Genomic DNA, 12,044 nt, shown 5'->3' with positions numbered 1-12,044 from the left:
CACCACAGGCCACGCCCACCCCAAAAGAACTGTCAATCAGGACCGCAAGAGCCTCCTGATAGGTCAAGGCTAGTCTTCCTTGGAGTCTCCGCCCCTTATTTCCAGCACCCCCAGTAGACAAACAACTCAGTTTACAAAATACGACGTCACCGCTCCGGCTCCTCCCTCACGCGCTCCCTATTGGTCGAGCGCCCCGGGGCCTGGGTGTCGTGACGTCACGCCCCTCTCTGCTAACTGCCTTCTACGGAAAAAAAAAAAAAGAAAGGAAAAGAAAAAAAAGCAGTTTCAAGATGGCGGTTGCGCAGATAACAATGGCTGGCGAGCGGAGAGGAGTTGGGGAATTGTGAGGGTGAGGGAGGGGGAGTGGGCGCTCGCGATTCCAGGTGGCCGCTGGGACAGGATTCCCCCCAAATGGCGGATTTCGTCGTGCAGCGGCACAGCGCCGTGATGGAGCGCCTCCGCCGGCGGATTGAGCTGTGCCGGCGGCACCACGGCTCCTGCGAGTCCCGCTTCGACGCCGTGTCCGGAGAGCGGCTGGAGAGAGAGCGGCAGCACACCTTCCAGCTCCACCAGCGCTGCCTGCAGGCCAAGGCCAAGCGAGCCGGCAAGCACCGGCAGCCGCCACCGGCAGACACGGGGGCCGGCAGGGGGAGCCAGGCCGGCACCGGCAGCATGGACAGTGCGGACACCGGGGGGGCAGCCGGCAACGGGGAGCAGTGCAGGAACAGCACCCTGATCGCGGTAAGACCACCGGCCCCGTATAGCGCACAGCGAGGCAGGTGTGGGGGCCCCCCAACGGGACCTGCTCAGTGTGGGCCCTCAGTAATGGGGCCACTCATACCGGGAGCAAGGGGGATAACAAACTTATCCAGAGTTAGAGGCAGGAGCCAAACTTTGGGCCACTCATTGTAACAGCAGAGATTAACTGGTTAACAATTGGCCCCACATTGTAAGAGCCAGGGGCCACAAGCACAGGGTCACTCATTGTGGCACTCATAGGAGAGGAGAGAAACTCTTTCAGAGTTCGAGAATCAGGGGCAACACTTAGAACCCCTCCTTCCAATGTGACATGTGTACCATTAAAACAGAACTTCCACATCTCACTTGTTTTTTTTTTTTTTTAGAAGTTGTGAGGTTTACATCTTAATAATAAAGCTATTTAATAGGGGGAGCCATCGATAATAGCGTTAAGAGACAGGGGCCAAAATTCGTTGAGTAATAATCTCCAACTTGATCCTTAGAATAATAACCCAACAGGTGACTCAAACGTAACATAATTTTAGGTGCTACACATGCCCCAGCTCTTTTAACAGTCTGCCATTTAGTGATGTGAGGGGATTGTCAAACCTCTTAAGACCTGTGTGGGTGTACCTTCCATGGTTCAAAAAGGTAACTTGCTAGTTTAAAATTGTATATAAGGCTACTAGGTAGTAAAGTATTAAAACAAAGTTGAAGTTCCTACAGTAAAAGATTTAGAATAAAAGTAAGACATCCTGAAATCCATAAATCACGTTGTGATCAACATTCCTGGTAGTATGTACTTTGGTGCAGGAGAATATTGTACACTTTTTAAACAATGCTGTTTTGGAAAGTAAACTGTATGCTGAATAATAAACAGTTTACGGTGGTTGAGGATAAATCCAGTATATGGGAATGGGATGTACCTGAAGTATTTCATTGATCAGAGCAGCACAGTAGCTTCTCATAGCCTTCTCTGTTGGATAAGGAGTTATGCTGAACTTTCTCAATTGTAAGAGTAGTGGAAGGCTGAAAAAACTACAGCTGAAGTGGTCCAGCACACATTTCATGAAAGTGCTAATCCTGCTTGGCATAAACCTATGTAATACTTTATTATGGAATTTGGGCACATTTCACACTAGACATTAGGTTCTTTGTTTATATGTTTTAACTTAAGTTGAAGGATTAAATACATGTTGTTCCAAAGAAAGTACTGTTTGTGTTGAAGTTCTTGGTACACATGACCATACAGTGACCCTTGTCAAAAGAAGTGATTTTTCTATTTATTTTTTGGGGAAATGTTTTCATTGTTTTAAACGAAAATTTACTTTTTTTTTTTTTTAAATGTGGGCATGTATAGAATGGCGCATGTATAGTCATGTCACAGTGGTGTGACATGTAACTTGTGTTCTGTTTCAGAGCTTCTACAATAAGTCTGCTCTTTTGAGGCAATGATGTTAATTTGTTTTTAGTTTTAAAGGAGCATTGCAGGCTGAAATCCATAAAATAGACATTTCTACATTTGCAATTCCCAGACTCTGGCTGTTGGCACTGCCCACAGAAGTGTTTAGTCAATCAGGATGTTTCTGTGACTTTTTAAGGTGCTTACCTTTTGGGCAGAGCAAGTGTTTCTGAAATTTGTAGTTCAGCGATAGATTTCACAAGTTTGACAAAAGTTGTTCAACTGAACTTACAACTAACTCCCATGGAATCTTTGCAGTGCTTCCTGATATTAACACTTGTGTGATTGGTGAAACAATGCTGTGGAAATTGTACCATAACATATACAAGGTATAGTAACCAGCAAGAAGGAAATATATTAGCATAGTGAAGGTGGGACAGAGACGAGAGAGCTAATATTGAAAATGTTATTTTTGAAAATATTCAGTAACATTGAACATGGGTTAAATAACTCACTGTGCTCAGAATTTGATGTGATATGCATGTTGAGGATATTGCCACATAAAATGTTTTAGACCAGAAGTGTGCAATATGTTTACAAAGGTATTGGAAAGCTTAAATCTGGATATTGTACACTTTGTTGGGGGGGTGGGGGGGGAGAGAATCCGTCAACTTGTTAAATGTTTTTATTTAATTCTTGTAATAGGCCTTTCCGTCACATTCTACAGCTCTCTGTATTGGGGCAAAATAGGTAGCAAACCGCGACTAGGGATTTTAGAATTGTTGGGGGGTGGGAGAGACAGACAACGCTTTCTTAAAGAAGGCATAATTCAGTGCTTTCATCTTCTGTAAACAGCAGTTGTTTTGGGGGTGTAACTTCTTTTGTGATAGGAAATATTGGAAACAAGAGAATTCTGTGCAGATTATTGTGGTCTCCTGATTTGGCTTAATGTCATGTGTCCTTAAGGGGTTAAAGAGAACGCTGGCCATGTGTAGTAGGTATTTGCAATCTGAGGAAGAGCTGGATGTTCCTACCGGTAGTTAACAAGTGAGACTTTAATGTGGCCACAGTGACTGGAGACATTTTATATGAAGAAACAAAGATGGGGTAAGGAAAAAATAAGGGGCCTTGCAGCACATTGTTGAGCTATGGCACTTGGATGGCATGCAGTTTTTTTGTGTCTCACTTTTTTTTTTTACCTTCGACTTTGTTCTCAAGGGTTTGCCTATGGGCATTTTTTTTTACAAAAACATAATGTTAAAAAAAAAAAAAACCACACATTTTTAGCAAACTTTGCTTGTTTGTTTCTCAACATATGTTGTAGTAAATTGACAAAGGGCAACTATCTGTTAAATGGCATTCTCTTTCTTTATTTTAATGTATGAACCTTGTTGCACTCCCCCGGCTGTCAATCAGACAACTGGTCCTGTTAATTCCTGGTTTGGTTAGCTCAGTGGAGCTAAACTCAAGAGGCAGAAAATTGTCCAGAGCACCTGCTTTGCAAAGACCTCTCATTGAGCTGCAATGGAATGTCTGTGGTTGGACAGCCGTTAAAAGGGGAGGGCTTGTGATGGCTTCAGGCAAGAGAGAACTTTTGCAAGATCTTTCTAGAAATACCCCCAATGAACAAATGCACAATTAAATGCATGCCTATTTTCATTGAGGGTATTTCTACTAAAGTGTGTTTTCTTTGGTCAGGGGAATGTCCCTTTCAAATGGTACACCCTATTACCCCACCTCCTTTCGTCCTGGAAGCATGACTAGGCCTCAATTTGTTTGTGTGCTAATGCTCCTCTGTGATAAATGTGCAGGGGTAGACATATTTTATTGAGTGGCTGTCAGCTGTAAAGTTGTGAGGTTTGTTTGCATTGTGCTGGCACAGCCAAAGCTTGGCAGGCAAGCGGAGGTCTGTCTGCACTGCATCGTTAGCAGTCTTTTCTAATGGCTATGAATGTGTAACCCATCTCAGCAGTATCCTGTGAAGTTAACAATCGTGTCTGGGATGGCATCTGTAAGTTATGCAGTGATGTCTCATTTTCCTCTAGTTTGTAAATGTTCTCAATGTTTTTGCTTTTTTATGGCAGCTGATTGTCACATTATAGGATTTATGTAAACCCTTGTCCTGGGTAGCTTAAACTTGACTATAATACTCTATTTGCCACATTTTGGATTTTCTCATTGTGGATTTTTTTTTTCTTTTGTATAAATATTTTTTATATTTCTCTGATTATTTTTGAGCATCAGAGCTCACATTTACATGTACAGATGAAGTTTTTTTTTTTTTTATAATTATTATTTTAAATGCTCCTTTTGTACATACGTGGAAAAGTTATTTTGGAATCTAATGGTTGAATGTTCGTTACTGTATTTTATGATGAGCAAATTAACCCATGCTAAGCTGACGAGGGAATATTTATTTATTTATTTTTACTCTTCTTCCCTCTTTACTAATCTGCTCAAGGGTGATATTGATGACTCAGTGGCTCTGTGGTAGTGCGTGGAAACTCCCATTTTAGTCACTGGAAGTTTCTTTGTAGTCTAGATGCTGTCACAATTTATTAGTTTGCATTTATGTATGTGTTTTGTCTCTTTGACATTTGGGGGGTGTGGGTTGGGGAACCAACAAGATGCAAGTTCTGGGTACAAAGCAGTTTTGATTTTGAGTAGGTATTTTGTGATCTGACTTTTGAAACAGCATTTATGTTTTGTACAGTTATAGCATTGAACACATCCTGTCTTCCCCGTGTGTGCTCTTCTCAGCCTTCACTTAAGAGTTAAACACCGTAATAACTAAACAAGAGTAGCACAACTACTTGTCAGATGTACGTGTCCAAGGGTTTTAAGTATCCCAGCTGTTTGTGGATAGGTTGCTGTTCACCTGTGTGAGAGAACACTTTGTACCCAAAGAGTGAAACTATTGCCAGTGATTGCTTCTTTTAACTATGTCACAAACCATAGAATGCTCTACTTACTACATATACTGCCTTTAGTATGTGTGGTACAATTCTGAGATAATACAAGATCCAATGATATTTACTTCCACAGATTGCATGTGCTTAACCCCTTAAGGACACATGACATGTGTGAGAGAGATGCCTTAATTGACCAAGGTGCTATCTCAGCACTGAATATAGAAACCAAAAGTAGAAATGAGAGCACTCACTGGTTTTTGTGAAAGAATCAAAAATTTGTATTAAATGTGTGGAAAAATCAAAATTTCGACCATTCTATGGTCTTTATCAAGATATGAGAGGGAATAATTTCAGTCAATCCTCACCTCGCCCCCCCACCAAATAACTTTCTTGGTTTGTGCCCTGCAAACAATTCCTAGACTCAATAGCAAGCCAGTAACCAACCTCATGATGTTTTGCATTAAAGGACCACTCTAGTGCCAGGAAAACATACTCTCCTCCTCCTTCTCGTCATCGGCTGAATGCACATGCGCGGCAAGAGCCGCGTGCGCATTCAGCCAGTCCATAGAAAAGCATTCTCAATGCTTTCCTATGGACGCTGGCATCTTCTCACTGTGAAAATCACAGAGGCTGGATTAACCCTATTATAAACATAGCAGTTTCTCTGAAACTGCTATGTTTCTCTGAAACTGCTATGTTTATAGAAGAAAGGGTTAATCCTAGCTGGACCTGGCACCCAGACCACTTCATTAAGCTGAAGTGGTCTGGGTGCCTATAGTGGTCCTTTAACAAAAGAGTGGTTCACTGGCTTTGCATCTCTTCCTGAGTTGTTTCAAAGTTGCTGTATACAGCAAACATAAACTTCAAGGAATTGTTTAAAAATGGAATAATGAGGCAAAAGGTGATTCTTTGTTGAACTCCCATGCATATGCCCACCCAGAATACCCTGTGCTAGTAACATCACTGCAAATTTGAGATTTCTGTTTGGAAAAGCAAGTCTTATGGCTTGATTGGTGTGCAGATCCGTGTTTAAAGGGACCCTATAGTCACCAACACAACTACAGCTTAATGTAGTTGCTTTGGTGAGTATAAACATTGCCTTCAGACATTTTAATGCAAACACTACCTTTTCATAAAAAAGGCAGTGTTTACATTGCCCCCTAGGGACACCTCCAAGTGGCCATTCCTCAGATTCCACTGGAGGTGCTTCCTGGGGCAGTGCTGCACAGTAAGCAGCACTGCCCTTCAATGTCTCTACGCTCTGCATGGGAACGCTGGGTTTTCCTCATAGATATGCATTGATTCAATACACCTCGCTTAGGTGCTAATCGGCTAAAAAAAAAAAAAAAAACTTGGCCCCACCCCCTTGCCTATGGCAAAGCATTGGGTTGGTTAAAAATCAGCAATTGTGATGTCACCAAGGAGGCAGATCAGAGGCGGAGCCAGTGTCGGAAGACCCGCGCGGCGCTTGGAATTACATTTAAAAAAAAAAAAGCTAAAAACTCAAGGGGGGACAAGTCACCTAAATGGTGGGTTAAACACTATGGGGTCAGGAATACCTGTTTGTGTTCCTTTTACAATGTATTGAATATATACTATTATTTAACAATAGTGTGTGTGTGTGTGTGTAATAAAAAAAAAAAATATATATATATATATATATATATATATATATATATATATATATATATATATATAAATTTTTATTTTTTTCAATAAAATTGTTAAATATGGATCTGCACACACCTATCAAGCCATAAGACTTGCTTTTTCAGCAGAAATCCCAAATGTGCAGTGAAGTTACTACCACATTTGGGTGGGCAACTGCAAATGAGTTCAACAAAGAATCACATTTTGATCTATCTATCTCATGAGTGGGTAGACTGGAAAATAATTATATTTCTAAGACTGTACAGATAAAAATTTCAGTTTGTGTGATATCTCGCACATAAATAATTTTTATTGCAGAAATAATACCAAGTGGCTGGAAAGATTTAGAAGAATTGTCTACTAAGCCAACCGTGGTAGTGCCTATGGCATTTGCATTCCCTTGTTCTATTATGTTAATTTGATATGTGGTTATTAACCCCTTAAGGACACATGACGTGTGTGACACGTCATGATTCCCTTTTATTCCAGAAGTTTGGTCCTTAAGGGGTTAACACTGAATTGCTGTCCTGAAGCAGACTATTTCAGTAAAATGTTAAGCAATGCATGTTTTCTGTTTGTGTTAAAGGAATATGCAAAGCACAAGAACTACAGCCCTGGTGCCTCCTCCCCTCCCCCCTCATTGTATGCAGGCAAAAAGTTTGACAATTCAACTTCTTTTAATGGAGAGCCAAAGCTCCTAAGTGGTTCTTGGCTCTGCCGTCCAGAGTTTAGGTAGTTTCTTGATCTCTGTTTGAAGTAGTGAAGATAAGGGACTAGCACCCAGAGGACCCCAGGTAAAAAGTCAAGCTGTTCTGAAGCAGTTTGATTTTGATTCCTTACAATTGATGGCCAGCACTAGAGCTCTCCTGGCATAACTCCATAACATACAGTATGAGTGTTTCATGGTCTTCCTGATAAATGCATTGGTTTAAATGTCTGGGAATATGCTGTGTGCACACGACTCGATTTTATTTAAAACAAAATTCTCTTTCCAGTTTAGTCCTGTAACATCTTTGTAGAATGATGACAAAGAAAACCTCCGCTTTGTTTTTGAGCTGAAAAGATTTCACAGGTGTGAGTTATTTAAAAAAAAAATTACCTTGATTTGTAAGCAGGAGTATCATAGAGACTTTGAAGCTTCCCATATTTTGAGCAAGGAATAATTGGGTTCTATATGGTAAGTCACTTAAAAGATGCTCTTGTGGCGTGTCAGGCATTGCATATCTTCTCTATACTCTAAAGAGCTTTTCATTCCTTTATGGTTTTATGCTGTTTTGATCTTTTCTAACCTATGTCTTGGGGTTATTTCTGTGGCAAGACAGAGTGTGTGCGTGTGCGCGCGCGCGCTTGCTTATTTTTGGGGACTGTATTATTTCCGCAAAAAACGAAAGCAAACATGTGCTTGAAAGCACTTCTACGTTCGGGGGAATTCCCCCAAAGATAAGACCAGTTCACTAGCACTTGGAATTCAGCAAATCTATGCTTGGGGAAAATTCCCCAAACATAGAATGGCAAACTTGTGACTAGCAACAAGTGCTTAAATCACAAGCATCCTCTGAAAATAAGCTAGGGTATATTTTTTTGGGGAACTGGTAATAAATTTGGCAATTGCATTTTAATATTCTTTCTACACATTTTTCTAGCAAGTGCATAAATATGAAATGAATAACAAATATTTAAAATATATTTCTATAATTTCCCAAGTGTAATGGAGGCGCTGTTCACATTGGGAAAAGTATTGTATGCAGTATTGGAGACCATATCTCCAGAAGGATATTGATACCTTAGAGAGAGTTCAAAGAAGGGCTACTAAACTGGTTCATGGATTGCAGGATAAAACTTACCAGGAAAGGTTAAAGGATCTTAACATGTATAGCTTGGAGGAAAGACGAGACAGGGGGGATATGATAGAAACATTTAAATACATAAAGGGAATTGACACAGTAAAGGGAAATACTATATTTAAAAAAAGAACTCCCACAACAAGAGGACATAGTTTTAAATTAGAGGGACAAAGGTTTAAAAATATCAGGAAGTATTACTTTACTGAGAGGGTAGTGGATGCATGGAATAGCCTTCCAGCTGAAGTTTTAGAGGTTTACACAGTAAAGGAGTTTAAGCATGAGTGGGATAGGCATAAGGCTATCCTAACTATAAGATAAGGCTAGGGACTAATGAAAGTATTTAGAAAATTGGGCAGACTAGATGGGCCTAATTGTTCTTATCTGCCATCACATTCTATGTTTCTATGTATAATGAAGTTGTCTTGAGGGGGGAGTTTACAGTTGAAGAATGAGTTACCAAGCTACTGCCATGTGTATTATTCGGGTACCTGTGAGGCAGATTTGTTTTTTCCTACCAATTCTTTGACTGATATGTAAGCCTGTGAAAGGAGATTGCTATGACAGCATGCACAACTTTTTACAATCTGTCACTTAAAGGGATTCTATAGTTTAAGGAATACGAACTTGTATTTTTTTATTTTTTATTATAGAGCCCTCTGGTCACCCCCCAAATCCACCCCCAGCTTAAATGGTTAAAAAAAAAAAAAAAAAAAAATGTACCAGTGTAACATGTTCTAGATTCCAGCGCCGATGTCTCATTGTGCTGGGTTGGTGCTCTTCGGTTTGAGGCCTAATGCGCTTGCTGCGCTTGCTGCGAGCACATTAGGCCATCCCCATAGGAAAGCATTGCTTAAATTATTTTTATTGACTCTGGGTGACCTCATGAGGATGTCCGTCATCAGTTAGGTGACCAAAAGTCAATTAGACACCAGGAAGTACCTCTAGTGGTTGTCTGACAGCCACTAGAGGCTGTCTTAGTAATGCAATGTAATAATTGCAGTTTCTCAAATACTGCTATATATATTTTCTCTCTATCTCACACACACAAAAATCTTGCACTCCACCAAAACAACTATAATGCCCGGTGCTAGTCCAGCCAAAAATGAATACAAACTGGGATAGCACTCCAGGGACTTAAATGAAGAATTACTTTTATTACCTTAACCCCTTGAGGACACATGTCATGATTCCCTTTTATTCCAGAAGTTAAAAAACTTTAACTTCTCGAATGAATTCCCCCTTCCCGGAATTCATCACACAACAAATGATGAACACAGAATCCAAACATTCTGCCCTTAGTGCTACTTATCCTTTTGTAGTTTAGGCAATGCACTACCTGTACAGAACAATTAATAGTTTCTCCACCATTTGTCTAATTTAAAAAAATAAAAAAAAAACTACCACATGTCATCACTGGGATAAGGGATAGGCTTCTAAAATTGCTTTGTGTCCTTATTTCAACCCCTCACAGCACTAGGCACCAGCCCAGTGTACATTCCAGAGCTCCTTGTAATCATTAATTCTCCACTGTAGAGCTTTTCCTGTTAAAGGTACAGTTGCTTGTAGTTCATCACTTGCTCTTGTAAGTCTAACTTTTGTCAAGATTATGTGTTTTGGTTACCCACTTTTTACAGCACTGCATAATATCTTTGTACGTTGCTTCTGCATTATTAATGCAAACATTTTATATAATACCAACTTATTCTTCAACACTTTACAGCTTAAAAAAAAAAAGGGGGGGGGGAGATTTAGCAACAAATGTGACAAATTTACTGATGTTGACAGGGAAAAGTTTCATGATGTTGTTTGAATGAGCTTACAATGAGGAATTTTGTTTAACACCCACACACTTATGGATTTTTTTCAATTATTTCAACGGTTTTGTTGATTTGTAAGCTAATTATCACATTTTCTGTACTGCAAGCATGAGGCCTAGTTACCAGTCACCATGATTATGAACATGATGCAGAAACCAAAAACAGAGCAATTGGAACCACAACAAAAATATTGTACTAAACCCAGATTGGTTATCAGGTTACATTATGCAATCACAGTTGTTGGATTATCGACATGGTAGTCCCCATAGTAAAACATTTTAAAATGTGGGTTAAAAAAAAAAAAAAATTCCCTGTATGACCTAATTAATCAATTTTACATAAAGGCCAGTTCTGGAAAATAAATCCTAGTGTTTCTATGTCTTTAGAAGATTCAAAACATTCCATCCTGACAGTGATAGTTTTTATTATAGTTAATCAGGGGATATCCATATGGATCTGTTGTAGTAAAATAAACTTTCAGACTGCAGCTAGGACAATTTGTCTGAAAAAGTATTTTTGATTAAGAGAATAAATCCTATTGTATAAGGCATCCTTGGGGGACAGGATAAACCTGTGATTGTTAAAGGAAAATTAGGTTGCACACTTTATGCCAGAATGGCTTGAGTATTCAATAGGACTAAACATTCTCCTCCTCCGCTCTTGATGCAATTGTTAGAAGCTAAAAAGTTGTATATTAATGGGGCACTCTAAGTACCATACCAACTTTGTCACAATTTTAGTGCAAGACAGTTAAACATTTAACAGAGATTTAGCCCCAACGTCTTGAAGCTTGTGTCCAATCACTCTGCCTCTATACTTTTGTTCCATATCTAACATTTCAGTCAGGAAGGCTTGGACTGTGTGCCCCTGATAGGCTGAAAGCTAGTTGAGATTCTCAGTATCTCAGTAGTTAACCATTGAAAAATTAGTGTGAAAAAAGGGTGTTTTCTTTTACACTAATTTTTCTCAATGGGAAGCAACTGATACTGATCGGGTTTGTGATTATAGGCCTTTGGCCCAGAATATCCCTTTTTAATTGGAGAATTACATAATATACTGTCAGGGCATGGACCTCTGAATATAGATTACCGTAATCGTAATAGAAGCTGTATATAAAGTCGTAACAATACTAACATGTGATTGCATGTATAGGTCATAAAAAATGTCAAACTATTGGACCAACTTTAAAAAGATGTGCTATCAATATTTCCCTGGTGCTTTTACCATAGTACCGAGAACAGTGTCTTGCTCTCCACTGCTAGCCCATTAGCCCTGAAATGGAGAGAGCGGACCCGAGGGAGCTCTAATCTGCAGCTCCGCCGTGTTCTTCTCTCACAAGCTTGGAGCGTTGCTGCGTTTACACACACACTGTGCCCCGCCATACACACGCACACAAATGCACTGTGCCCCTCCATTCTACATACATACATACACACACGCTGTACCCCGTCATTCGCATGCGCGCGCACACACACTCTGTGCCCCTCCATACATATATACACACACTGCCCCATCATACATGTACACACACACTGTGCCCCTCCATACGTGTGTACATACACACACACACTGTGCCCCTCCAAACGTGTGTGTACACACACACACACACTGTGCCCCTCCATACGTGTGTGTACACACACACTGTGCCCCTCCATACGTGTGTACACACACACTGTGCCCC

The 12,044-nt window shown here is 40.3% G+C and overlaps 1 protein-coding gene across 2 annotated transcripts in view; it reads left to right on the top strand.

Annotated features, from left to right (window-relative positions):
* The first annotated feature begins 304 nt into the window (after window positions 1-304).
* The window catches only part of MAML1 (mastermind like transcriptional coactivator 1), a 71,962-nt gene continuing 60,222 nt past the window's right edge, over window positions 305-12,044 (top strand). For both annotated transcript variants that reach the window (XM_063445414.1, XM_063445413.1), the window contains exon 1: window positions 305-741. In XM_063445414.1, coding sequence (XP_063301484.1) covers window positions 412-741 — 330 coding nt within the window. In that variant the 5' untranslated portion in view covers window positions 305-411. The remainder of the gene's footprint in view (window positions 742-12,044) is intronic.

The sequence above is a fragment of the Pelobates fuscus genome, chromosome 3, assembly GCF_036172605.1.
Source record: "Pelobates fuscus isolate aPelFus1 chromosome 3, aPelFus1.pri, whole genome shotgun sequence".
Lineage (NCBI taxonomy): Eukaryota > Metazoa > Chordata > Amphibia > Anura > Pelobatidae > Pelobates > Pelobates fuscus.
The sequence above is the reverse complement of the archived record's forward strand: the minus strand, read 5'-3'. Positions and strand labels throughout refer to the sequence as shown.